Source organism: Natator depressus, chromosome 24 (assembly GCF_965152275.1).
Source record: "Natator depressus isolate rNatDep1 chromosome 24, rNatDep2.hap1, whole genome shotgun sequence".
NCBI classification, from domain to species: domain Eukaryota; kingdom Metazoa; phylum Chordata; order Testudines; family Cheloniidae; genus Natator; species Natator depressus.
In genome coordinates, this window is record NC_134257.1 from 754409 (window position 1) to 782114 (window position 27706).

Sequence of the window (27706 nt, forward strand, 5' to 3'; positions counted from 1 at the left end):
TCGACAGCACAGCCAGGGTGGCCCCGGATGGACCTGTCCTCCCTGAGCTCTCCCCACCCCATCTCCTGGCTAAGTCTCATGCTGTCCAGCTGCACTCACCTAGCAGCCCTGGAACACCCCCAGCAGCCCCCATCTGCCCAGCTCCTGGCCACTCAGTCCCTACAGCCTGCCCCCCCCCAGCATTCTGCCAGCCAAGTGTGAAACATCCCCAGCAATGCAGCCTCAGCCCCCCACGTCAGGGTCAGGACGTGTTCCCTGCCCCAGGGGCACAGTCCCTGGCACCACAATGCACCCCACTCTTATGGGGGCTGCATCGCAGACCCAAGGCCTCGCCCTGCCCCTGTGCTGTCAGGCATCACACCTCCCTCCAACTCTCCAGAGCCAGCTGGAGTCTTGGGGCAAGGGCCGGGGCCGGGGCCAGCTTCCCCCATCTAAGCAGCGCCCGCCCGGGCCTGCTTAGGCTGCACTCCCAGCACAGCCTCCCCCAGCTGGGTCTGTCACGTAGCCAGGGCAATGACAGAGCCCCAGTGGCAATAAAAGGTAAGCGGATCCGTGCGGCCAGGCAGCACAAGAGAGACTTTGTTCCCGGGTTTGGGGGGCGGTGCCGGCAGTGCAGCCGGACAGACGCGCCGAGTGGTTCTGGTGCACGCAGAGCAGCCTTTGTGCTAGTTCCCTGGACTGGCTCAGGGGAGAAGCCAGGACTCACCTGAGGACCAGAGCCACGGGACATACTACACCCGGCCCCCCCCCGGGCACAGCCCTGCCCATCGAGCCGATGCCTGGCAGCACAGACCAGCAGCGACCCCACCAGGCTGAGCTGGGGCATGGGGGTGAGATCCTGGGGCCACGCTCTGGGGCTGCACAGAGCGTGGCCCCAGGAGGGGGGGGGGAACAGGAACTGCCAGCTGCAGGGGCTCCTAAATCTGAGCCGGGGAGGGGGAAGTGATGCCAACACACCCCAGCAGCACCCCAGGGGGGCAGGACATGGAGTGTGGGGGAGTCCGGGCCCTGCACCCCTCTTCCTGGGATTCACCGTGACTCTCAGCCAGCCAGTCAAACAGAGGGTTTATTGGACAACAGGAACACAGTCCAAAACAGACCTTGTGGATACAACCAGGACCCCTCAGTCAAGTCCTTCTGGGGGGGCAGGGAGCTTAGACCCCAGCCCTGGGGTTCCCTGTGTTCAACCACCCAGCCCAAAACTGAAACCAAAAAACCCCCCTTCCCCCAGTCTCACTCCTCCTCCCCCCGCCTCCTCCTGCAGCCTGTGTCCACATTCCCCGGGCAAAGGTGTCACCTGGGTCCAACCCCCCCAGCTCCAGTTACAGGCTCGGGTCTCCTCACTCCAGCGGAGTCACCCCTGGCTCTCCCATCCCCTGTGCAGACAGTCCCAGCAGAACTAGACACCATTCCCCGGTCAATCCTCCCCAGTCCCTGCTGCGTCACATCTCTCCCCCCTTCGAGACTGAACTGAGCGGGGTCACTCTGACCAGTGACCTGGGGAAGTTTGGGGCCTCCTCTCCGGGACAGCGCATCCGCTATCATGTTGGCACTTCCCTTCACATGGGCCACGTCCATGTCAGGAGCCTGCTCCTGCAGGATTATTTCATCTGGTGCAGCCAGGTCAGGGGAGAGTGGTCGGTGTACACTGTGAAGTGTCGCCCGAAGAGATAGGGCTCTAGTTTCTTGAGGGCCCACACCATGGCCAGGCACTCCTTCTCGATGGCCGCGTGGTGTTGCTCCCGGGGTGGCAACTTCTTGCTCAGGTACACGATGGGGTGTCTCTCCCCCTTTTCATCCTCCTGCATTAACACCGCCCCCAGCCCCGTGTCTAAGGCATCGATGAACACCAGTGATGGGAGCGGCTATAGTGGTAAAGTGGGGCACAAATCTTCGATAGTATCCTGCCATCCCAATAAAGGCCTGGACCTGCTTTTTGGTTTGGGGCACGGGCCAGTCTCTGATCACCTCCACTTTGGCTGGTTCCGGCTTTAGGCGGCCGCTCCCCACCCGATGGCCCAGGTAAGATACTTCCGCCATCCCCACCTTGCACTTCTCAGCTTTTACGGTCAGTCCCGCCTCCTGGAGTTGGTCCAGCACTTGTCTAACCTGGGACACGTGGTCCTCCCAGGTCTGGCTAAAGACACAGATGTCGTCAATATACGCCACGGCAAAACTCTCCATCCCCCTCAGGAGCTGGTCCACCAGGCGCTGGAAGGTGGCTGGCGCTCTCTTGAGGCCGAAAGGCAGGGTCAGGAACTCGTAGAGCCCCAGAGGGGTGATAAAGGCCGATTTCAGCAGGGCATTTGCATCCAGCAGCACTTGCCAGTAGCCCTTTGTAAGGTCCATGGTGGTAAGGTACCGAGCTCTTCCCAGCTTGTCTAGGAGCTCGTCAGGCCTGGGCATGGGGTAGGCATCCGATACAGTGATGGCACTGAGCTTCCGATAGTCCACACAGAACCGGACCGACCCGTCCTTTTTGGGGACCAGCACCACCGGCGAGGCCCAAGGGCTGGCCGATGGCTGGATCACCCCCAAAGCCAGCATGTCCCAGACCTCTCTTTCCAGGTCCTGAGCAGTTTTCCCTGTGACTCGGAAGGGGGAGCGACCCTGTCTGCACCCGGTGGACAGTCAGATTAGTGCGTCCAGGCTGTTGGAAAACAGCTGTCGGAAAACAGCTGTCGGTACGGATGCAGCACCCCCCTGACCTCAGCTTGCTGGGCAGGGGTTAGCTGATCCGAGAGGGGAATTGTTTCCAGGGGGGAACCAGCTCTTGTCCCAGGGAATAGATCTACTAAAGGGTCATCTCCCTGCTCCTCCCACTGTCCACACACGGCCAACACCACATTCCCCCTAGCATAATATGGCTTCATCATATTCACATGGTACACCCGGCGGTGGTGCGCCCGGTCAGACAGCTCCACCACATAGTTTACCTCATTGAGCTGCTTGACAACCTTGAAAGGGCCCTCCCAGGCGGCCTGTAGTTTGTTCTTTCTCAGAGGGATGAAATCCATCACTGGATCCTTGTGCGGTCCTACAAGGCCTTCTGCTTCCTCTGGGCTCTGGCTAAATTCTCCCTGCCAGGCCCATGAGTTCAGCCAGTCTCTCTCGGAAGATCAGGACATACTCCACCACTGACTCTCCATCGGGAGTGGCCTTCCCCTCCCACTCGTCTCTCATCAGGTCCAGGGGGCCCCTCACCCTCCTTCCATATAACAGTTCGAAAGGCGAAAATCCGGTAGACTCCTGGGGCACCTCCCTGTACGCGAACAGCAGGTGAGGTAAGTACTTGTCCCAATCCTGCGGGTGCTGGTTCATAAAGGTTTTCAGCATCATCTTTAGCGTCCCGTTAAACCTCTCCACCAGCCCATTGGACTGGGGGTGATACGCTGAGGCCCAGTCGTGCCGGACCCCACATTTCTCCCACAAGCACCGGAGCAGGGCCGACATGAAGTTGGAGCCTTGGTCTGTCAAGACTTCTCTGGGGAACCCCACTCGGCTGAAAATGGTCAGGAGCGCATCTGCCACGGTGTCTGCTTCAATGGAATCTAAGGGCACTGCCTCGGGGTAGCGGGTGGCAAAATCTACCACCCCCAGAATGTATTTCTTCCCCGACCGGGTCGTCTTGCTGAGAGGCCCCACGATGTCCATGGCCACCTTCTGGAAAGGCTCCTCTATGATGGGCAAAGGTCTCAAAGCCGCTTTCCCCTTGTCCCGGGCCTTCCCCACCCTCTGACAGGGGTCGCAGGATCGGCAATACTGCCGGACGGTGGTAAAGACCCCGGGCCAGTAAAAGTTCTGTAGCAACCTCTGCCGGGTGCGCCGGATTCCCTGGTGCCCTGCGAGGGGGATGTCATGGGCCAGGGACAGGAGCTTGCGGCGGTACTTCTGGGGGACCATCAGCTGCCTCCTGATCCCACAGGACTCCCCTTCCCCTGGGGGAGCCCATTCTCGGTACAGGAACCCCTTCTCCCACAGGAACCTCTCCTGGCAACCTCTCCTCATGGTCCGTCCCACACTGAGGTCGGCCAGGTCCCTGAGCTTTCGCACGGAGGGATCTTTCCTCAACTCGGCCTGGAAGTCAGCGGCTGGGGAAGGGATGGGGCCCAGTTCCCCCTCATTGGCCAGGTCTGAGGCCTCAGCCTCTCTGAGCCATGCCCCTCGGCGCTCCCTCCCAACCAGGGTAGGGTCCTGCGCCTCCGGTGTGGTACCCTCCCTGAGGTCGGGGCGCAGTGCCCCTCGCCGGCTCTGGCTATGGGTCACGACCAGAGCACCCTTGGGTTTGCTTGGCCAGTCCTCAATGGGAGGGGACCTGAACACGTCAGTGGGCAAATGGTGGTGCACCCCCACGTCCTTGGGGCCCTCCTTGGCCCCCCATTTCAGGTGTACGCTCACTACAGGCATCTTGATTGGGGTCCCGCCCACCCCCGTCAGGGTCAGGTAGGTATTGGGCACCACCTCAGGCTGGGCCAGCGTCACCTCCGTGCCCGTATCCATCGATCTTCCTCCCATCCACCTCCAGGGGAACAAGGCCCTCTCTCCGCAGGGACAGCCCCGCGCCCACCCTGTAAACCAAGAGCCTTGAGTCCGGCATCCAGCTGCCGAGAGGAGCTGGCCTGGAGCCCTCCCCCCTCCTGAGCAGTTGATAAGCTGCCAGCCCCCCTTGCCTGGGAAGCCTGCCCCTCATCTGCCGGGGTCCCCACCCAGTTAACTCTGGGTGGGTTCGGTCTGCTCAGTCTGTCCCTGAGCTTGGGGCACCTCTGGCCACAGTAATAGCAGCCAATGTCCCGTTGGTCTCCTCAAGCCAGTTGATTGGCCCTGACGCCGGATGTTCCCCTTGGGAGGGGGTTCTCCATATTTCCCCGCTGGGAGGTCCCATGGTGACTCTGCATCGTGGGGGCCTGTTCCTTTGGGACTCCTCCCTGCCACCCCGTCCGGCTCGTCACAAACTCATCGGCCAGCCGCCCTGCACAGCCTCAGGTCGGGTGGGCACCGCTCATACAGTTGCTCCAGTACGATCAGTTTAACCAGGTCCTCCTCTGTCGGGGCCCCCTCGGCCCACGGGTGGCATGTCCCTCCATGCGGACGGCTAGCTGCAGATAGGCGGCCTCAGGGGTTTTACGCTGACTCCGGAAACTTTCCCGATACATCTCAGGAGTCGGCCCAAACTCGCGGAGCAGGGCCTTTTTGAATAGTTCGTAGTCCCCTTTCTCCGTCCCTTCCAGTCGGCGGTACAATGCCATGGCCTTGGGGTCCAGTGAGGGGGTGAGAAACCGGAGCCTGTCCGCAGGATCAACCTGGTGCAGCTCGCAGGCCGTCTCAAAGGCATCCAGGAAGTCATCCATGTCCTCCCGCTCCTTACGCTGGGCCAGGAGGCAGTTATCAACGCTCCGTGCTGTCCTGGGTCCCCCATCACTCACCGCAGCCAGGGGCTCGCTGCTCCTCAGCCTGGCCAGCTCCAGCTCATGCTGTCTCTGCTTCTCTTCATGCTGCCTCTGTTTCTCCTTCTCCTCCAGCTCATGCTGACGCTGCTTTTCCCGCTCCTCCTGCAGTTCCCGCTGCCTGAGCTCCAACTCTCTGTTTTAGCTCCTTCTCCCAGTGCAGCCCCCTCAGCTCCAGCGATGGGGAGCTGTGCCGGGAGGGTCCCCTGCGGGCCGCAGGGGTCACAGTGCCCTCAGTTTTCACTGGGCTCCTCCCGGCCCTTCCCCTAGGCATAGGTCGGAGGGGTCTCGGGAAGCCCTTAGCAGCCGCCTGTTTGCTCCCCGCTGGGACAGACACCGGTGTCTGCGCTGCATCTGCCAGGCTGCTTCCCTCCGAGACAGGGATCGGTTCGTTCCAGCGATCTCCCTCCTCCAGCTGGGCAATCAGCTGTTCTTGGGTCTGCGTATTGGGAGGCTCACCACTCTGCCTGCACAGCTCCACCAGGTCGCTCTTAAGGCATTTGCTATGCATCTCCCTGCTGGCCACTCACAGGCCTGTGTGCTCTCAGCTCCCCACAGACTCCAGGGAGAACCCCGAGGGTGCCAGCCCTTCTCGAGGTCACTACCTCTTTGCCAGGGTCGAGCTGCAGACTCCTCCGCCCCTGGGACCGCTCGTTGCAATCCCCGGGGGACCCTGTTACTGCAAAAGTCCTTCTCTCTGGTCACACACTCCCAGGGGTTAAACGCCCCCTGAAACTGTCTCTCTCTCAGCCTTCAGCACGCCAGGTCCTCGTCAATCCCCCTTCGTTTTACTGCTCCCCAGTCACTTACTGCAGAAAGTGCTGTTCACAGGGTGCAGTAGATGTCACGGCTGCTGCCAGTTGTCACGGAGTGTGGGGGAGTCCAGGCCCTGCACCCCTCTTCCTGGGATTCACCGCGACTCTCAGCCAGCCAGTAAAACAGAAGGTTTGTTGGACCACAGGAACACAGTCCAAAACAGAGCTTGTGGGTACAACCAGGACCCCTCAGTCATAATCCTTCTGGGGGAACAGGGAGCTTAGACCCCAGCATTGGGGTTCCCTGCGTTCGACCACCCAGCCCAAAACTGAAACCAAACTCCCCTCCCCCCCCAGTCTCACTTCTCCTCCCCCCGGCTCCCTCCTCCAGCCTTTGTCCAGTTTCCCGGGCAAAGGTGTCACCGGGGTCCAACCCCTCCCAGCTCCGGTGACAGGCTCGGGTCTCCTCACTCCAGCGGAGTCACCCCCGGCTCTCCCATCCCCCGTGCAGACAGTCCCAGCAGAACTAGACGCCATTCCCCGGTCAAGCCACCCTGCTCCATCACAGGGCGTCCATAGCTCTGGGGGCCACCCCCTGGCCTGCGGGGGCTGGGGGAACAGGGCATGGGTGAGCTTGAGGGGGATGGAGAGTCTGCCCCCAGGGGGAAGTTGCCCAGAGGCAGAGGGGCCCCCCCAAGCCTGCCCCAGAGGTCGTGGTGCATGTATGGGGAAGGGGTGCCTCCTTGGGAATAGAGACAGTCCCCCACCCCGAGGGATCCCCCAGCCCTCCAAGCCCAGGCTGCCTGGCCAGCGCTTGAGCCACTGCGCCACCTAGTGGAGCATTGGGGTAACCACCAGGGGAATTTTGGGGTCTTGGCTCCAGCAAGCAGCCGGGCCAACCCCAGCCCCCCGGCCAGGAGAGACCTGGGCAGGCCAATGGCACCAGCTCAGAGCGCTCCCCCCGCTGGCCTGCCCTGATGGGAGGAGGCATTAGAAATTTGTTTCTGGGTCTGGGCCTTGCCGCTGCGCCCCACACGGCGGGGGGGTGGCGGGGGCGGCATTATATGGAGTAGTTCCAGAGCATTGCCTGGTGACTCTGTGACACCCTGCAGCACCCCAAGCCTGAGGGGAACCCCCCTGAAGCCTCCATTAGGCCACATGGGGAAGGGATCTGAGCCCCCTGGAGGCCTCCTGGGGTCACGAGAGTGCCGCATGCCCCCCAAGGGAGAGCCGGTCCCAGGATGGGCAGCTTGGGCTCTGCCCTGGGCACTGCCTGGGCCCTGGCCAGCAGGACATACCACTCCCAGGGGCACAGAGAATTCATGCTGGAGCAGAAGGCGTTAACTCAGGCAGCTCCCAGACTCTTTATTAGACAGTTTGCAGATGATCTAAAGCAGGTTCAGAAGCAGCCAGCGCCCCAGAGGAAGGGGGAGCCCCCACCAGGGAGTCCCTCCCCCCCCAGCCAGGCAGCGTCCCTGTGAATGGCTCTGCCGAATCTCCCAGGACAAGTTCCGGCATGCACCCACTCTCACCTGTGCTCCCTGCCCAGACGCAGCCGCTCCCCTGGGGTGCGCCCAGTCACACCCAGTGTTCGGAGTCCCCAGCACCCAAGGGCTCTCGGGGCCCAATTCCCAGGGGATTGGCAGGTCCAGCCGAGGGGATGGCGCCCTGGCAGGGTGTGGGCAGGCAAGGGGCTTTGGGCAAAGACCCAGGAACAGCGTCCACAGCACAGACCGTAACAGGCCAAGACTCCAGCAGGCCACGGCAAGTTCTGATCCGGCTCCGCAGCGTCCCCGAGCTGGCAGGCAGGGCACCTCCGTGAGGGAGGGGGGAGGAGCCCAGAAAGAGATCCCAGCACTCGGGACCTTCCAGAGTCAGCGACTGAGGGGGCACGGGGGGCCACGCCAGCAACGCAGGGGCCAGGAACCCCGAGTCCAACAGGCAGCGACGGAGGGGAGGTTCCTGAGGCCAGGCAGCCCACACACAGGGAGCGTATCCGTCTCACGCTAGATGTCCTGGAGATGCCCAGCGGGGGGTGGGGGAGCTGGCCTGGGGGAGGGAGGAAAGAGGAAATGTGAAACAGATAAGTAATGGGGGAGGCAGGGGGGGCGGTGTCTGCCTTAGTCACCCCCCAAAAGTCCCAGCTCAGCCCACCCCCTAGTGCCAGCGAGCGAGACGCCCCCTGAGCCGTGTCTGCAGCCAGCACTCACCTGGAGGGCAGCACCATGACGTGGGGGACATAGGAGGGCACCGAGGACAGCTCAGGCCTGGAGATGAGGGGCCCAGTGGGGTCCGAGGGCAGCAGCCTCCTGGGCAGGGGTGGCTTGGCAGGGCCTGGAGGCTGCGGAGAGACACCAGGGTGAGTTACTGAGGAGGGCCCATGCCCTGGGGCCCCGTGCAGGCCCCCCACCCCCCGCCATGCCCTGCACATCCCTCGGGGGGAGACGAGGTCGATCCCCCCCACCCCACGCGGGCAGCCTGGCACCTGCTTGGCCCCACAGCCAGACGTCCCTCCCCACACACAGACCCGCGCCACCGTCACCATCACCCCGCGCGGCGCCCGCCGGCGCCGTTACCTGAGCGCCTTTCAGCACAGGGTCTGCAGGCAGCGGGCGCGTGGGGGGGGGCGGCCTGTCCCGCAGCAAGGCCTGGGCAGAGAGACAATGAAACAGCAACACAGCGCCCCACGCTGGCGGCTGCTGGGGGTCCGCACAGACCCCTGGGGAGGAGGCAGGTCCTGCCTGCCCCAGCCGGGGGCAGATGTGAGCCCAGCACCGGGTCAGGGGCTCCAGGGACAGAGTGGGGCCAGGGCTGCCCTGCGGGGAGCCCAACGCCATGGGCTGGAGCTACAATCTCCCCACCCAGGGGCAGCCCCAAGGGAAGGAGCTGCAATGCCAGGGGGCCCGTGGGAGCTGCCAGCCCAGTGCACCACCCGTGGCCAGGCATGAGAGCCTGGGGCAGGGCGCGCGGGGCCCCTGGGCTGGGGTGTGGGGGTCAGGCTTGGGGGAGAGTTTGGGGCAAAGGCCACATGTTGGGTGCTTGCTCCGTCCCATGGCAGCACCCAGGACCCCACAGCCCGGCACAGGGGGTTCCTGGCCCATGGGGCTACACCCCGCCCCCACATTCGGGTTGGGGAAGAGAGGGTGACGGGTGACGTGGGGTGGTGGGATGGGGCAGCCCCCCAGACCCTGCGGGCACCAGTTTCACACTCAGGCCCTGCTCTCCACTGCTGCTCTGACCCCATCACCCCCCCGTGCACGGGAGGGGAGGCAGAGCCAAGCCCTGGAGCCCAGCCACGTGGGGGCAGAGACCCGGTCAGCCGGGTGCCCGCTGGGAGGCCATGCAGTGATAGGCATGCAGGAGCCTCTGCGGGGGGGTTAGAGCAGCCGCTGCCCTGGGCCCCCATCCGCGCCGGGCAGGGCCCAAGGACGTTACCTGGGATTCCTTGGGAAGCGGGTCAGGCGGGAGCGGCTTGGAAGGCGGGTCGGGCCTGGCCCAGCCGTGGGGAAGGGGCTGCAGAGAGAAGAGGAGGAGAAAGCGACAGCGGGGGGGGGGGGGCGGGTTTCCGGGGGTGTCAGTGAGATGGGCAGGGGGGTGTAAGAGAGACCAGGATGGGGGGGTAGGAGACGGGCCAGGGGACCATGCAGGCAGGGGTCATTCGGTCAGTCAGTGGCCATGCAGCATGCGGAGAGTCAACGCACAGGACAGACGCCCGCCCACCTGCCCACGACCCCCAAGGCAGAGCAGATTGCCTCCCCCTGCCCCCCACCTTCAGCGCAGGCTCCACTTGCAAGGACCCCCCCGAGATCCCAAGAAGCCGCAGCCCATGGACAGGAGCCCCCCACACCAGCGTCAGGGGGCCCTGGGCTGAGGCACCACCCCGTACCAGGCTGCTCCCCGGGCGGGAGGCCCTTTCCTTTTGGGGGGATGCACAGCACACGGCGGCTTCAGGCCTGGTCCCCACTCCCTGGGGGCCGATCCCTCCCCTCACACTGGGGCTGGCCCAAGGCTCCACATAGCAATCGGACCCCACCACCCCAGAGCCCCTCGCCCAGCGGCATCCACTGCCCACTCCCGACGCTGCCAGGCGGAGGGAGGGAGGGAGGGAGGGGGCGTAGTGCCGGGATCCGCATCCCAAGCCTTGTGGCCAGGCCAAGAATGGTCAGCGAGCGAAGTCCTGCTGTATCCCTAACCCACAGATCACCTCCAGCCCCACAGCAGCCCTATACCGGGGCCAGCAACTCCTGCTGCCCCCCCATCCCGCTCCCCGCGGCACGCCCCCCGCCCCACTCCATCACCGCCCTGGGGCCAGCCCTGACTGCCAGGGGAGAGCGCCCCCTGCTGCCCCCGCCCCCCAGCACTGCCCTGGGGCCAGCCCCGACTGCCAGGGGAGAGCGCCCCCTGCTGCCCCCGCCCCCCAGCACCACCCTGGGGCCAGCCCCGACTGCCAGGGAAGAGCGCCCCCTGCTGCCCCCGCCCCATCACCGCCCTGGGGCCAGCCCCGACTGCTCCTGCCCCCCAGCACCGCCCTGGGGCCAGCCCCGACTGCCAGGGGAGAGCGCCCCCTGCTGCCCCCGCCCCATCACCGCCCTGGGGCCAGCCCCGACTGCCAGGGGAGAGCGCCCCCTGCTGACCCCGCCCCACGGCGCAGGGTTGTGACCTGCCGTGCTGGTGCGAGGGGCAGCTGAAGTGGCACCGCTGTACCCCCCCCCCACACACACACACACACTCCCAGCGCAGCCCGAATGCCTGGCGCAGGCCGACACGCTGCCCGCAGGGAGCTCACCGCACACACTCAGGCATGAAACGCAACCACTCGGTTTAACTCAACTGCTCATTCTGGGGGGGTTAGACCTCCCGTTCCCCCCCCCCGGCGTGTCGGGAGCCCGACTCTCCCAAGTGCCCCCCAGGGACAGCACTGCCAGGGGGAGAGCCCCCCACTTGAGCACCTGCCGTCCGCCAGAGGGGCTGTCTTGGCAACTGTGGCCGACCCATCCCCAGGCCATGGCATCGTCCATGGCAATGGGACCCCGGCCCCACAGCCCGTCCCCCGTGGCCCGCAGCGCTGACCCCCCACCCCAGCCCTGGTGCCCCGGCAGGCATGAGCAAAGGCCTGTGGGGCCCCAGGCAGGGCGGGGGGCACCCCGGGGTGGGGCAGGGGGCAGTGCTGACTCCACCCTGGCACTCACCTTGCTGGTGGGCATCACCTGCAGCTCGGTGCTCTGGGGCCGCGGGTGCCCGGGCTGGGGCTGGTTGGAGCCTCGCGGCCCCGGCTGAGAGATCCTGGGGAGGGAACATGTCTCAGGCGCCCCCAGAGCAGGGTCCCCCCACTTCACACATATCCCCGCCCCCAGGGTTAACCCTTCAGCCGCCCATCCCCTGCCATGGGGGGGAGGGGCAAGGCTGCACACACAGGGGTGGGTCAGTGGATTGCCCGGGGGTGGAAGTCAGGACTCCTGGGTTCAATTCCCGGCTGTGGTTCTGACCCCTCTCTGGGCAGGGTGAGGCTGGGAGCCGGCGGGGGCGTCCAAGTCTCTGGCCAGGCTGGAGCCAGGTTCCAAGCTATGCAGGGCGGGCACCAGCACCCACCCCAACCAGGGCAGCCCCAGGCAGTCCCCAGGAACGCCCAGCCCTCGTGTCCCCAATTCCCCAGCCGGGGGGCAGGCAGGACCCCCACAGGAGAGCAGGGCGTCATCTCCCTGGGGCCAGCTGCCCCCAGCATGGCAGGCCCATGGTGACCAGCCACCCCACTGCGTGTGCTGCTGTGGCCACACCCCCTAACCTCCTTGGGGGGCCGATCCCCAGCCCCTGGCCAGGCCCCCACGTCCCCAACTGCCAGGCCCCGCGGAGCTGGGCATGGGAGACTGGACAGCGCTCAGCGACCAGCAGAGACAGAGGGAGTCCCTGTTCAGAGCCTGGGGGGCAGGGGACGGACGGACGGACACAACCCTCTGGGCAAGTGACTCAGAGCCCCCCCTACAGTGAGGGGAACCCGTGACGCTCTCCCCTCTATCCACTGGGGCCCGTGGGCACGGCCCGGCCATGGGGAAATGCCAAGTGAGCCCAGCGTCCAGCCCCCCCCGCAGCAACGGTACCCGTTCGGGTCGGCCGAGACTCCTGCGCTGAGCAATTGCACCTGGGTGCTGCAGGGAGAACAGAGTCAGGGTCGCAGCCCGGGCCCAGAGCGTATCCATGGGACCCGGGGGGAGGCTCCCCCCAGAGCGCGTTACCTGTACTGGCAGCTGGTGCCCTTGCCGAGCTGGCAGAGGTGCCGGTGCAGGCCGGAGCGCTTGGCGTAGCAAAGCCCCAGAGCGAGGGCCAGGATCAGGGCGGCCAGAATCAGCAGGGTGGTGGGGAGCGCGCTGCCCCCTGGCAGGAGAACAGCCGGTGAGTGTCCCTGGCAGCAAAGCCCCCCACCCCCACCCGCGCCCGCCTGGCACCGGCACACAAAGCCCCATTCTTCTCAAGCCCCACGCAGCTGGGGGGGGGCCCTGCATGCACCATGTGTGCCTGGCTTGGCCCTCTGGTGCCACCAACCCCACCCCAGGGGGAGCCAGGTCTGAGGCCCTGCCCCGCCCTGCCTGACGTCTGGGTCCCAACCTCGTCAGTGTCAGAAACAGCGCAATAAGCCCCGCCGGCCCTCCCCCAGCCCCCTCACCTTGCTCCAGGCCCCCAGGGCCGCTGTCCACGCTGCCCCCGGCCCCCGGGCTGTTGCAGGCGGGGGCGGCCCAGCCCGCCTCACAGTGGCAGTGCCCCTTGTTGTTGCAGACCTGAGGAGAGACATGGAGCCTCTTCACTGACAGGCTTTCAGCAAAGGGACAGCACAGTCCCGTCCCCCCCCCGCGACCTGCTGCCCCGCTCACCCCGTGCCCATGGCATTTGCTCCGACACTCCTGCACCCCCAGCTCGGAGACGTCCCGGCACTGGCCACTGCTGCACACCTGCCCGGAGAGAGGGGGAATCAAGAGAGAGAAGGGGGGGTCCTGGCCCAGCATGGGGGGGGGGGCAGCAACCCCGTCCCCACTTGGCTGCTGCACCTGCTCCTTCCCTGTGCCCCGGGGCGTCCCCCCAGCTCACCTTCCCAGGGCCACAGGCCGTGCCTGGCAGCACCATGGCCAGGTCGCTCACATCCTCGCGCGGGGGCAGAGGGGTCCCGCGGCAACCAGGTGCTGCCCCATCCTGCCGTGTGCCCTGGGCACTGCCCCCCTGGCACTGCAGCCTCCCGCAGCCAGCGTCCCTGCACGGGCAGACAGGGGTCAGGAGGATGGACCGACAGGGTGGGGGGCAGGGGACAGATGGGTGGTGTACAGGGGCACTCACTGCTGGGCACAGGGGATGTAGGTGCTGTTGGGGTGCTGCCCGCAGTGCCCATGCTCATCCCCCCTGGCGTTCAGGGAGGCCATGCAGACGTCGGAGACGGGGCCCGAACCTGCATGGGACAGAGAACTGTGATCACCACCAGGGGCCTCGGCACCCACACAGCTCCCTAGCCCCCCCTGGGGTGCTGATTCCCTCCAGAGCCCCCCCAGCTGTGCACCCCCCCACTCAGCTCCACAGCAACCCGTCCTCCCCTCCCACAGACCCCTGCCCCTTACCTGGGCCCCACAGCTCCTGGCACTGGCCCTGGTAGGTGGTGCAGGCCCCCCCGTAGCAGTAGGCCTGGCCTCCGGCACAGGGTTGCCCATCCTGCAGGTACGTGTTGCGGGGGCAGCGTGGGGACAGCCCGTCGCAGAACTCGGGGAGGTCGCATTCACCACGGGGCTCCCGGCACAGGGAGCCGGCCCCTCGCAGCTGGGGATCAGAGAGCATCAGAACGGGGGGGGGGGGGCCTGTGGCCTGGCCTCTGGCTCAGGGGGACTCGCTGGGCAGCGCTCCCGGGGCGAAGCAGGAGGCTGGAGCCCCCAGGCTCAGGAGGCACAGAGGGTGCATGGCCTGCCCTGAGGGACGAGGGGGACCCCTGGCACACCAAAGGGCCCGAGCTGGGGGCACAGCACCAACCCCACAGAGCGGTGAGCCCCCCTTGCAGTAAAACCAGCTGTTGTGTGGGACGGTGCCCAAAGCCTGAGTAAACCCAACAGCTCCCGCCAGGTCTGTCTGTGACCCGTCCGCACCAGCCGTTCCTGAGCACCTGCTCCAGGGGCTCCCGAACCATTTAACAGTTTGCTCCAGGCTCTTTCCAGCCAGCGAGGTCAGTGATGCCCTGGGCCCCACGTTTGCCCTTCTCCGCCCTCTGGGGGCTCTCGACGAGAAACACCAGTGAGTCTGTGATTGCTTCAGCTCGTTCCGGCAGCAGCCTGGGCCGCATCATATCAGCCTGCCCCGGGATTCCAGCGACCGTAGCCCGTTATATAGAACCCGATCCTTCCCCGCTGTTCATATTATTGTGCTGACATTTGGTCCTTGCACCCCCAGAAAGTGAATACGTGGAGCCCAGGACTGGGGTAGCAGGGGGCTGCGGGTCAGGAGTGAGGGGCACTGGCAGAGCTGGGGGGGGAGCCCAGGGCTGGGGTAGCAGGGGGCTGCGGGTCAGGAGTGAGGGGCACCAGCAGGGCCCTTCCCACTCACCTTGCAGTCCTGGCAGCAGGTATCCCCCTTGGCGCACTCAGCTCCGGTGGCCAGCTGGCAGGTGCTGGCATTGCAGCAGGGGTCAGCGCACTCCTGTGGGGCAGAGGGGCAGCAGTGAGTGGGGCCCTGGGGGCGGCGGGGGGGAGCTGTCACGGAATCCCCGGGTGATGCTCTGGAACCGCTCCCCATGAAGCTGTGACAAAGTGGGACTGTTCTTAATGTTTCCTCTGAATAGTGTGGGGGTGCCTCAGTTTCCCCTAGGCAGTTCTTAAGTATCTAGGGGGTGGGGTAAGGGTGTATGATCATTGCAGAGCCCTAGAGGGCAGGTGTGTGCAGGGGTCTGGACACAGAGAATGGCCAACACCCTGTTTCCTGGCCACTGATGGCCTGGGCCCTTCCCCCCTGCAAGGTGAGAGCTAAAGAGTTGGAGAACAAAGGAATCAGGTGCCCTCCTGGCCCGGGAAAGGGACAAAGCCCAGAGGAGGAGGGGCTGGAGGGAGTTCCAGTTTGGGGCTGGCTGGGACATGGAGTGAAGTGCAGACATGGTTGTCTGGCTCACTGCCCCCCAAAATGGACCCAGCTGAGGGGTCCTGTTCTCTGTACCTACAAGCTCTGGTTTAGACCATGTTCCTGTCGTCTAATAAACCTTCTGTTTTACTGGCTGGCTGAGAGTCACGTCTGACTGCGAAGTTGGGGGGCAGGACCCTCTGGCTTCCCCAGGAGCCCCGCCTGGACGGACTCGCTGTGGGAAGCGCACGGAGGGGCAGAGGATGCTGAATGCTCTGAGGTCAGACCCAGGAAGGTGGAAGCTGTGTGTCCTGGAGACAGGCTGCTCCCAGAGAGGAGACTCCCCCAGAGTCCTGACTGGCTTCATGGGGAGCAGCTCCAGAGCATCGCCCAGGGACTCCGTGACAACTGGTGGCACCCTGTGGATGGCAGTTCCTGCAGTAAGTGACTGGGGAGCAGTAAAACGAAGGGGGATTGATGAGGACCAGGCGTGCTGAAGGCTCAGAGAGGAGCGGTTTTGGGGGGGCGGTTAACCCCTGGGAGTGTGTGACCAGCAAGAAGGACTGTGCAGTAATGGGGTCCCCCTGGGGATTGCAGCAAGCGGTCCCAGGGGCGGAGGAGTCTGCAGCTCGACCCTGGCAAAGAGGTGGTGACCTCGAGAAGGGCTGGCACACGAGGGGTTCTCCCTGGAAACCGTGGGGAGCTGAGAGCACACAGGCCTGTGAGTCCACAACAACTTGGGAAGAGCGGAGTGATGGCCTGTCACCGTCTCCTTAAGAAGGACATTGTAACCCTGCGCAGAAAGAGAGGGTTGAGCATTGGAAAGTTCACCAAAGCAGGAGTTAATCGTGCAGCTGGAGGAGGATGACCGCTCTAAGGAACAGATTCCTGAACCAAATGGGGCTATAGCAGGATCTGGGAGCAGCTGGAGTGATAGCCAGGCATCCCCAAGACTCCTGTCCCCGACCAGATGAGGGTCTTCACGATCGGGTTCCCCATCCGGGGATCGGAGACGGACGGGATTGGAGCTGAGTCCGAGAGAGCAAGAGGACTGTGAGAGACAGCGCGAGCCCGAGAAAGAGCTGCAGAAGCAGCAGCAGCATGAACTGGCGGTGGGGGAGCGGAGAGGCCTCGGGGACCTCCCAGGGGTGAGTGGGGATAGACTCTGGGGGGCCAGTTCCGCAGGGAACCTCGAGACTAAATTCCTGCCCCTGGTTAAGGGGGGGGGGGATGTGGATGCCCACCTCACTGCCTTTGAGCAGGCTGGCGATTTGAACCAGGGGGACCCTGAGGAAAAGCCCCGGTGTCTAGCTCCCTTGCTGGGTCCCAAGGCCATAGACTCCGTCAGCCAGATGGGTGGGGAGGTGGACAGGCTCCCACTCCTGACCCCAACCTATATGCCTGTGTGGAGTTTCCTGGGGTCAGGCCCCTGGGACCTCCAGTGGGAGCGGAAGGTGATGGTCAATGGGGAGACATTCCTGGGGTGGCGAGATCCTGGGACAGAGAGAACTGGTGTCAGGCCCTGGGTGGTGCAGCCTCAGAGGCTGAGGGGCTGGGTGAGCTTGGTGAGGGTCCCAGGGATGAAGCCCCTCGCCCTGCCTATGCCCCAGATCCCTGTGCAGACCCAGGAGTGGTGGGGCTGGCTGGTCGTTGGGGTGCTCCAGGATACCAGCTGCGAGACCCTGTTGTGGGGTGACTGTGTCTCTTTGGGACAGGATCCAGGCCCTGCTCCGGTAACTGCCAAGGGTTTGCATTTGAATCCAGGGAACCAATCAGCAGAGAGGGAAATGGTCAGTGAAAATGCAGATGACCTGGCTAGCAGCAGGGAGGAGCTGCTAGGCTCAGGCTACCTGCCTGCCTGTAATCAGACCCCTGGGGCTCCCCGCCCCACTTGCACACCGGAGAGGGGGGCTCAGGCTGGCTCTGATGCAGTGAGGAAAGCAGCGAGCTCGCTGCCTGCCCCCACGGGGACAGCAAGGGCAGCACTGAGCACAGTGGGAGCTGAGACCCCAGCTGAGTGGGGGGAGACACAGGCAGGGCAGGGGATCTGTGGGGAGCGGCAAGGTGCTGGGTAAGGAAAGTCTGGATGAGCCTAGGCAGCCTTGTGAGCTGATGGCTGTGTCTAGTCAGCGGGGTGGGAAGGCGAGGAGAGTGGAAGATGAGTGTCCCTGGACCTTACCTGTTAGCTGGGTGGAGAATTGGGACAGGGAAGGAAATGTGCCTGTGTCTGTCAGGGGTATGGACTTGCCTGTGGAGGGAGCTACCCTGATCTCCAAGCAATTGTCTGTGGCCAGCCTTGTGTGCTGGGACAAGGGGAATGAGATCCCAAGCTGTGCGTCTGGGAAAGGAGAAAGTGTGTCCGGCTCTTCTTGGTCTGTGGAGCAGACAGAAGGGGCCTTTCAGCCTGTGATGGGTGAGGGTAGTGCAGTTGTCTCAGAGTTGGTTCTGGATTCAGCTAAAGCCCAGGAAGGGAAGGGTCCTAAGTTTGGGTCTGCTCGGGAGAATGGCCCTGTAACTAGGTTGCATCCAGTTAGGGTCTATGTAAAATCCCAGAGACCAGACAATTCTGGTGCTTGTATTTTGCCTGTTGCTAGTGTGTTGTTGGGAAAGGGTGCAGCAACTCTGTCTAATCAGGGCGAGATCCTAGCCAGGGCACAAGGAGAGTATGAAGGTGATGTGATCGTGTTACCTACTGAGGGTGTGGAAACCTGTAGCAAGAAGGAAAAGATTCCTGAACTTGTGTGTGGCAAAGGGAAGGAGAAGGCTTCTGACCCTTTATCTAGGAAGTCTGTCAGTTTGTCTGAAAGGGGATTGTGTAGGAATCCACCGGACGGGCCATAGGTAATTCTGGATGTAAGGGAGACCCAGAAAGAGTCTGTTGTTGCTCAGGAATGTGTTCCTCTAGAGCAAGCCCTAGGTAAAGAGGGTAAGAGCAGAATTTCTGGGAGGGGTGAATTGTTGCATAGAAAAGCCCTAGGGAAAGGAATCCTCATGTAGTCTTTGCAAGCAGTTTACTGCAACTGAAGGGTGTGAAAGTGATTTAATCAAGAAAGTTTCAGTTCCTAACAGCCAGAAATTTTCTGTTGTGAATGGATCCACTGACTTTCCTGTTGAAAGACCCAGTGTGGATGGAGTGAAAGCTGTTAAGAAAGTTAAACAGTCCGATAACCAAGTGGCTGTGTTTGGCCAGCTTGTTGGGGAGTAGACCCAATCCCAGTTTGACCCCCTGGGGTTTTGGGGGTGGCCAAAGGGCACGGGCCGCATAAACCTTCCCACATGCGGCCTGCGAGTGCTATCGACCACCCCCGACCTAAGGGAGGGCGTGAAACTGGAAGGGCCTGGTGTAACTCCTACCAAGGAACGGGAGAGATGCTGGGGCATCCATGGCAACACTGGTGGCTTCGAACTTCCCCAGGTCACCGGCTAAAGTGACCCCGCTCAGTTCGATCTCGAAGGGGGGAGAGATGTGATGAAGCGGGACTGTTCTTAATGTTTCCTCTGAATAGTATGGGGGGTGCCTCAGTTTCCCCTAGGCAGTTCTTAAGTATCTAGGGGGTGGGGTAAGGGTGTATGATCATTGCAGAGCCCTAGAGGGCATGTGTGTGCAGGGGTCTGGACGCAGACAATGGCCGACACCCTGTTTCCTGGCAACTGATGGCCTGGGCCCTTCCTCCCTGCAAGGTGAGAGCTAAAGGGTTGGAGAACAAAGGAATCCGGTGACCTCCTGGCCCAGGAAAGGGACAAAGCCCAGGGGAGGAGGGGCTGGAGGGAGTTTCAGTTTGGGGCTGGCTGGGACATGGAGTGAAGGGCAGACGTGGTTGTCTGGCTCACTGCCCCCCAAAATGGACCCAGCTGAGGGGTCCTGTTCTCTGTACCTACAAGCTCTGTGTTAGACCATGTTCCTGTCGTCTAATAAACCCTCTGTTTTACTGGCTGGCTGAGAGTCACGTCTGACTGCAGAGTTGGGGGGCAGGACCCTCTGGCTTCCCCAAGACCCCACATGGGCGGACTGGCTGTGGGAAGCGCACGGAGGGGCAGAGGATGCTGAATGCTCCGAGGTCAGACCCAGGAAGGTGGAAGCTGTGTGATCTGTGTGTCCTGCAGACAGGCTGCTCACAGAAAGGCGACTGCCCTAGGAGGGCACCTGATTCCTTTGTTCTCCAACCCTTTAGCTCTCACCTTGCAGGGGGAAGGGCCAGGCCATCAGTTGCCAGGAGACAGAGTGTCGGCCATTTATGTACCCTGGCCCTTTGCTCTGCAACAATTACACCCCCTTATCCCACCCCCTAGAGACTTAAGAAATGCCTAGGGGAAACTGAGGCACCCCTACAGTGTTCAGAGGAAACATTAAGAACAGTCCCACTTCATCACAGGAGCAGACATCCCCTCATGCACGTGCCCCCTCCCCTCCCCTCTCACCTCCCGCAGGCCGCAGTCGCACGTCTCGTCCTTCTCCACCAGCCGGTTCCCGCAGCGCGGGCGTACGGCCAGGCTCTCGGGCTCGGGCACGTTGAAGAGGCACCAGCCCTGGCCCCGGTGCAGGCTCCGCTCCACGTCCTGCTGGCTGCAGCTGCTGAAGCTCAGACCGGGCATCAGCCTGCGGAGGGGAGCCCGTGAGTGCGGGGGGGGGCAGGGCCCGGGGACCCTCCTGCCCCTCGCCCCCCCCATCCCGGGGCACCCCCAGACTCACCCCGTGGGCGGCGCCATGATGCAGCTCCGCTCCTGGTAGGGGCCGACGCAGTCACACTGGCGCCCGGCCCCGTCGTGGCTCATGCCCAGGTTGTGGCCCAGCTGGTGAGCCACGGTGGAGGCCACGACCAGGACGCTGACCGAGTGATCCTGCGCAGAGAGGCCGGATCAGAGCGGGCTGGGGCTGGGGCAGGGGCAGGGGGAGGGGTTGGGGCAGGGGCAGGTACTGACCACGCTGACCCCGCCCGATCGTGCGGCCGAGCACATGGAGGCCTGGGACGCCATCCCCACCGCCGCCCCCTCCAGCGGGGTCCCCCTGCAAGAGACCGCGAGCGTTAGGGGGGCCGGAGCCGAGATCCCAGCCGCACGCCCGGCATCGGACAGGTTCCGGCCTGGCCCCCCCGGCCCCCGCACTCACGTGAGCAGTTGGGCGTTGTCGTGCGGGAGCCGGGGCAGCAGCTCCTTCTGCCTCCACCGCAGGAAGCGCTCCAGGGTGGCCTGGGCGCTGGGCCCCACGGCGATGGGGTCCCCCTGGTTCCACACTTCCACCGCCAGCAGCGCCACGCGGATGCCCAGGGGCTGATAGAACTGGGGGGGAAGCTGGGGTTAGAGATGCTGGCTGGGCAGCGGGGGCCCGCACCAGGGCCGTCCAGACTGGCAGTCGGGCTGGGACAGCAGGGGTTGCGGGGCGGGAGGCGATACAGAGCTGGGATAACTGGGGCTGTGGGGCGGGAGGGAGGGGAACTGGCAGAGCCGGAGGGGGGGGGGGGGAGAAGAGGGCATCCCAGGGCCACTAGTGACCCACCGTGTCCACCTGGTTGGCGATCTCCAGCATCCGGGTCTGGATCCGTTCCATGTTGGGGTAATTCTGGAACTGCAGGGGGGAGACAAGGTGTCATGGGGGGACGGAGCCACCACAGGGCCCAGGAGCGTGAGGCAGGTTCCCCCCCCCGCCCCCCAAGCACAGCCAGGAGTCACTCACCTCTGCATGGTCCACCACCATCACCAGCTCCACGAACGGCTGCTCTGGGGCTGCCTCCCGCTTCCCCTGGGGAGAAGAGCGAGCCAGTGAGGGGGGCGGGGGGGGGGGAGCGAACACATGGACACAAGAGCCAGGACCAGGGCGGGGGGGCAGCGGTGGCCCAGGCAATAGCTCCCCCCATCCCAGAGACAAACGAGACTTGTCTGGGGTCACAGCTTCCCCCCCCGCCCCCCAATTCCCCTCCCCCACCTACCCTGCGCGTCTCCTGTTCCAGCAGCGACTGCGTGTGGTTGGGGGGGCCCAGCCCACACTCCCGCCGTCCCAGTCGCACGTCCCGGGGCCTGTAGGCCAGGTGCCGCCCGCGGGGCCCCTGTGGGTCCGGCTCCAGGACATAGCTCCTGTTCTCCGAGGCCACGAGGACGCCGCTAGGAGGGGAGGGGGAGACGGGGTGTTAGCTGGGCGGCAGGGACGGGGTTAATCCTCAGGGCGGGTCACAAGAGAGGCAGGGGTCAGGAGCTCAGCCAAACCGCAGCCCCTGCTGGGGAGTGGGGTGTCACGGAGTGTGGGGGAGTCCAGGCCCTGCACCCCTCTTCCTGGGATTCACCACGACGCTCAGCCAGCCAGTAACACGGAAGGTTTATTGGACAATAGGAACACAGTCTCAAACAGAGCTTGTGGGTACCCCCAGGACCCCTCAGTCAAGTCCTTCTAGGGGAGCAGGGAGCTTAGACCCCAGCCCTGGGGTTCCCTGTGTTCCACCACCCAGCCCCAAACTGAAACTAAACCCCACAGCAGGCTCCCTCCTGCAGCCTGTGTCCACATTCCCGGGCAGAGGTGTCACCTCCCCGTCCCCCTCCTGGCTCAGGTTACAGGCTCTCAGGTCTCCCAGTGAAACTCCCCTGCCACTTCCCAGGTCAACACCCCCTCCCCCCCCGCCCCCGCCCCGTCCCATCTCTCCCCCCTTCAAGACTGAACTGAGCGGGGTCACTCTGACCAATGACCTGGGGAAGTTCAGGGTCCGCTATCATGTTGGCACTTCCCTTCACATGGACCACGTCCATGTCAGGAGCCTGCTCCTGCAGGATTATTTCATTTGGTGCAGCCAGGTCAGGGGAGAGTGGTCGGTGTACACGGTGAAGTGTCGCCCGAAGAGATAGGGCTCTAGTTTCTTGAGGGCCCACACCATGGCCAGGCACTCCTTCTCGATGGCCGCGTGGTGTTGCTCCCGGGGTGGCAACTTCTTGCTCAGGTACACGATGGGGTGTCTCTCCCCCTTTTCATCCTCCTGCATTAACACCGCCCCCAGTCCCGTGTCTGACGCATCGGTGAACACCATAAAGGGCTTGTCAAAGTCTGGGTTTGCCAGAACTGGGCCACCATCCAGAGCCTCTTTCAGCACCCAGAGACACTCCTGGCACTGCTCGGTCCAGACCACCTTGTCTGGCTTCCCCTTCTTGCACAGCTCGGTGATGGGAGTGGCTACGGCGCTAAAGCGGGGCACAAACCTTCGGTAGTATCCTGCCATCCCAATAAAGGCTTGGACCTGCTTTTTGGTGTGGGGAGCGGGCCAGTCTCTGATCACCTCCACCTTGGCTGGTTCCGGCTTTAGGCGGCCGCTCCCCACCCGATGGCCCAGGTGGGATACTTCCACCATCCCCACCTTGCACTTCTCCGCTTTTACAGTCAGCCCAGCCCCCTGGAGTCGGTCCAGCACTTGTCTAACCTGGGACACGTGGTCCTCCCAGGTCTGGCTAAAGACACAGATGTCGTCAATATACGCCACGGCAAAACTATCCATCCCCCTCAGGAGCTGGTCCACCAGGCGCTGGAAGGTGGCCGGTGCTCCCTTGAGGCCGAAAGGCAGGGTCAGAAACTCAGAGCCCCAGAGGGGTGATAAAGGCCGATTTCAGCAGGGCACTTGCCAGTAGCCCTTTGTAAGATCCATGGTGGTAAGGTACCGAGCTCCTCCCAGCTTGTCTAGGAGCTCGTCAGGCCTGGGCATGGGGTAGGCATCAGATACAGTGATGGCATTGAGCGTCCGATAGTCCACACAGAACCGAACTGACCCGCCCTTTTTGGGGACCAGCACCACCGGCGAGGCCCAAGGGCTGGCCGATGGCTGGATCACCCCCAAAGTCAGCATGTCCCGGACCTCTCTTTCCAGGTCCTGAACAGTTTTCCCTGTGACTCGGAAGTGGGAGCATCTTATGGGCGGGTGCGACCCTGTCTGCACCTGGTGGACAGTCAGATAAGTGCGTCCAGGCTGGTTGGAAAACAGCTGTCGGGACGGACGCAGCACCCCCCTGACCTCAGCTTGCTGGGCAGGGGTTAGCTCATCCAAGAGGGGAATTGTTTCCAGGGGGGAACCAGCTCTTGTCCCAGGGAATAGATCTACTAAAGGGTCATCTCCCTGCTCCTCCCACTGTCCACACACGGCCAACACCACATTCCCCCTGGCATAATATGGCTTCATCATATTCACATGGTACACCCGGCGGTGGTGGGCCCGGTTCGACAGCTCCACCACATAGTTTACCTCATTGAGCTGCTTGACGACCTTGAACGGGCCCTCCCAGGCGGCCTGTAGTTTGTTCTTTCTCACGGGGATGAGAACCATCACCTGATCCCCGGTGGCGTAGGCACGGGCCCGCGCCGTGCGGTCATACCCGACCTTCTGCTTCTTCTGGGCTCTGGCCAGATTCTCCCTGGCCAGGCCCATGAGTTCAGCCAGTCTCTCTCAGAAGATCAGGACATACTCCACCACTGACTCTCCATCGGGAGTGGCCTTCCCCTCCCACTCGTCTCTCATCAGGTCCAGGGGGCCCCTCACCCTCCTTCCATATAACAGTTCGAAAGGCGAAAATCCGGTAGACTCCTGGGGCACCTCCCTGTACGCGAACAGCAGGTGAGGTAAGTACTTGTCCCAATCCTGCGGGTGCTGGTTCATAAAGGTTTTCAGCATCATCTTTAGCGTCCCCTTGAACCTCTCCACCAGCCCATTGGACTGGGGGTGATACGCTGAGGCCCAGTTGTGCCGGACCCCACATTTCTCCCACAAGCACCGGAGCAGGGCCGACATGAAGCTGGAGCCTTGGTCTGTCAAGACTTCCTTGGGGAACCCCACTCGGCTGAAAATGGTCAGGAGCGCATCTGCCACGGTGTCTGCTTCAATGGAAGCTAAGGGCACTGCCTCGGGGTAGCGGGTGGTGAAATCTACCATCTCCAGAATGTATTTCTTCCCCGACTGGGTCATCTTGCTGAGAGGCCCCACGATGTCCATGGCCACCTTCTGGAAACGCTCCTCTAGGGTGGGCAAAGGTCTCAAAGCCGCTTTCCCCTTGTCCCGGGCCTTCCCCACCCTCTGACAGGGGTCACAGGATCGGCAATACTGCCGGACGGTGGTAAAGACCCCGGGCCAGTAAAAGTTCTGTAGCAACCTCTGCCGGGTGCGCCGGATTCCCTGGTGCCCTGCGAGGGGGATGTCATTGGCCAGGGACAGGAGCTTGCGGCGATACTTCTGGGGGACCCCCAGCTGCCTCCTGATCCCACAGGACTCCCCTTCCCCTGGGGGAGCCCATTCTCGGTACAGGAACCCCTTCTCCCACAGGAACCTCTCCTGGCAGCCTCTCCTCATGGTCCGTACCACCCTGAGGTCGGCCAGGTCCCTGAGCTTCTGCAAGGAGGGATTTTCCCTCAACTCGGCCCAGAACTCAGCGGCTGGGGAAGGGATGGGGCCCGGTTCCCCCTCATTGGCCGGGTCTGAGGCCACAGCCTCTCTGAGCCGTGCCCCTCGGCGCTCCCTCCCCACCGGGGTAGGGTCCTGCACCTCCGGTGTGGTACCCTCCCCAAGGTCAGGGCGCAGTGCCCCTCGCCGGCTCTGGCTACGGGTCACAACCAGGGCAGTCTGGGGGTTGCTTGGCCAGTCCTCTAGGTGTCCCCCCCATCAATACCTCAGTGGGCAAATGGTGGTGCACCCCCACATCTTTGGGGCCCTCTTTGGCCCCCCATTTCAGGTGTACCCTAGCCACGGGCACCTTGAATGGGGTCCCGCCCACCCCTGTCAGGGTCAGGTAGGTGTTGGGCACTACCCGATCTGGGGCCACCACCTCGGGCTGGGCCAGCGTCACCTCCGTGCCCGTATCCCAGTATCCATTGACCTTCCTCCCATCCACCTCCAGGGGAACAAGGCACTGTGATGATGTGACGCAGCAGGGAGGGGGGAGTGTTGACCTGGGAATGTGCCCTGGGGATGGGAGACCTGAGAGCCTGTCACCTGAGCCAGGAGGGGGAGGGGGGGGTAACACCTCTGCCCAGGAATGTGGACGGAGGCTGCAGCAGGGAACCTGCTAGGTGGGTTTAGGTTCAGTTTGGGGCTGGGTGGAGGAACGCAGGGAACCCCAGGGCTGGGGTCTAAGCTCCCTGCTCCCCCAGAAGGACTTGACTGAGGGGTCCTGGTTGTACCCACAAGCTCTGTTTTGGACTGTGTTCCTGTTGTCCAATAAACCTTCTGTTTTACTGGCTGGCTGAGAGTCTCAGTGAATCCCAGGAAGAGGGGTGCAGGGCCTGGACTCCCCCACACTCTGTGACAGGCACTCTCTCCGCAGGGACAGCCCCGTGCCCACGCTGCAAACTGAGAACCGGGAGTCCAGAGCCTCCAACCCCCCAGAGGAGCTGGCCTGGGGTATTCTCCCCTCCTGAGCAGGTGGTAAGCTGGCAGTCCCCCTTGCCTGGGCCATCTGCCCCTCGTGCAGCTGGGTCGCTACCCAGTTAACCCTGGGTAGGTTGGGTCTGCTCAGTCTGTCCCTGAGCCTCTGGCCACAGTGATAGCAGCTCATGTCACTTTGGTCCGCTCGAGCGGGTCGGATAGTCCTGACTCCAGGTGTTCCCTTTGGGAGGGGGTTCTCCATATTTCCCCACTGGGAGGTCCCTTGATGACTCTCTCTCTGCATCGGGGGGGGCCTGTTCTTTTGGGACTCCTCCCGGCTATCCCCGACCGACTGTTCACAAACTCGTCGGCCAGCTGCCCTGCGTGCTGGGGGTTCGCGAGCTTTTTATCCACCAGCCACAGCCTCAGGTCGGAAGGGCACTGTTCATACAGGTGCTCCAGTACAAACAGGTCAAGCAGGTCCTCTTTAGCTTGGGCCCCAGCTGTCCACTTGCGGGCACATCCCTGCATTCAGTTGACCAGTTGTAGGTAGGTGACCTCAGGCGTTTTACGCTGACTCCAGAACCTTTCCCGGTACATCTCGGGGGTCAGCCCAAACTCACGGAGCAGGGCCTGTTTGAACAGTTCATAGTCCCCTGCCTCTGCCCCTGTCATCCGGCTGTAGACCTCCACGGCTTTGGGGGTCCAGTGAGGGGGTGAGGAACTGGAGCCTGTCTGCAGGGTCAACCCTGTGCAGCTCGCAGGCATTCTCAAAGGCCGTCAGGAAGCTATCTATGTCCTCCCCCTCCTTCCGCTGGGCCAGGAAGCACTTATCAAAGCTCCTTGCAGTCTTGGGTCCCCCTGCACTCACCGCAGCCGGGGCCCCACTGCTCCTCAGCCTGGCCAGCTCCAGTTCATGCTGTCTTTGTTTCTCCTTCTCCTGACGCTCCCTCTCCTTCTCCTCCTGCTCATGTTGACGTTGTTTCTCATGATCCTCCAGCTCCCTCATTTTCATCTCCCTCTCCCATTCCAGCCGCATCCGCTCCAGGGATGGGGAGCTCCGCTGGGAGGATCCCCTGCTGGCTGCCGGGGTCAGGATGCCCTCCGTATTCGCCGGGCTTCCCCCAACCCCTCCCCCAGGCATAGGTAGGAAGGGTCTCGGGGTGTCCTGGGCAGCAGTCTGACCCCTCCCAGCCCGGTCAGGCCCCAGGGCCCACGCTGCGTCCGCCGGGCGGCTTCCCTCAGGGACAGGGATCGGATCATCCAAGCGATCCCTCTCCTCCAGCTGGGCAATCAGCTGTTCCTTGGTGGACCTCCCAATGCGCAGCCCCCTCTGCCTGCACAGCTCCACCAGGTCGCTCTTAAGGCGTTTAGCGTACATCTCCCTGCTGGCCACTCGCAGGCTGGGCAGCTGTCCACGGTTTCCAGGAAAAACCCCTAGGGTACCAGTCCTTCTTGAGGTCACCACCTCTTTGCCAGGGTCGAGCTGCAGACTCCTCCGCCCCTGGGACCGCTCGCTGCAATCCCCCGGGGGACCCTGTTACTGCAAAAGTCCTTCTCTCTGCTCACACACTCCCAGGGGTTAACCACCCCCTGAAACCGTCTCTCTCTGACTCTTCAGCACGCCTGGTCCCCGTCAATCCCCCTTCGTTTTACTGTTCCCCAGTCACTTACAGCAGGAAGCACCGTCCATGGGGTGCAGTAAATCCCACCTTTGCCACCAGCTGTCACGGAGTGTGGGGGAGTCCGGGGCCTGCACCCCTTTCCTTGGGATTCACCATTACTCTCAGGCAGCCAATAAAACAGAGGGTTTGTTGGACAATAGGAACACAGTCTAAAACAGAGCTTGTGGGTACAACCAGGACCCCTCAGTCAAGTCCTTCTGGGGGAGCAGGGAGCATAGACCCCAGCCCTGGGGTTCCCTGCGTTCCTCCACCCAGCCCAAAACTGAAACCAAACCCCGTGCAGCAGGCTCTCTCCTGCAGCCTCCGTCCACATTCCTGGGCAGAGGTGTCACCTCCCCCTCCCCCTCCTGGCTCAGGTGACAGGCTCTCAGGTCTCCCATCCCCAATGAAACTCCCCTGCCACATTCCCAAGTCAACACTCCCCCCTCCCTGCT

The 27706-nt window shown here is 63.4% G+C and overlaps 1 protein-coding gene across 1 annotated transcript in view; it reads right to left on the reverse strand.

Annotated features, from left to right (window-relative positions):
- Positions 1–7556: 7556 nt before the first annotated feature.
- Positions 7557–27706, reverse strand: part of ADAM15 (ADAM metallopeptidase domain 15) — a 28460-nt gene continuing 8310 nt past the window's right edge. The window contains exons 6-24 of the mRNA XM_074938994.1: positions 21196–21367; positions 20943–21008; positions 20766–20834; positions 20379–20548; positions 20192–20276; positions 19962–20110; positions 19691–19868; positions 14765–14857; positions 13795–13990; positions 13520–13628; positions 13277–13436; positions 13063–13140; positions 12858–12969; positions 12430–12568; positions 11389–11482; positions 9635–9712; positions 8776–8847; positions 8410–8540; positions 7557–8248 (exon numbers count right to left, since the gene is read on the reverse strand). Of these exons, the coding sequence (XP_074795095.1) occupies positions 8206–8248; positions 8410–8540; positions 8776–8847; positions 9635–9712; positions 11389–11482; positions 12430–12568; positions 12858–12969; positions 13063–13140; positions 13277–13436; positions 13520–13628; positions 13795–13990; positions 14765–14857; positions 19691–19868; positions 19962–20110; positions 20192–20276; positions 20379–20548; positions 20766–20834; positions 20943–21008; positions 21196–21367 (2194 nt within the window). The 3' untranslated portion in view covers positions 7557–8205. The remainder of the gene's footprint in view (positions 8249–8409; positions 8541–8775; positions 8848–9634; positions 9713–11388; positions 11483–12429; positions 12569–12857; positions 12970–13062; positions 13141–13276; positions 13437–13519; positions 13629–13794; positions 13991–14764; positions 14858–19690; positions 19869–19961; positions 20111–20191; positions 20277–20378; positions 20549–20765; positions 20835–20942; positions 21009–21195; positions 21368–27706) is intronic.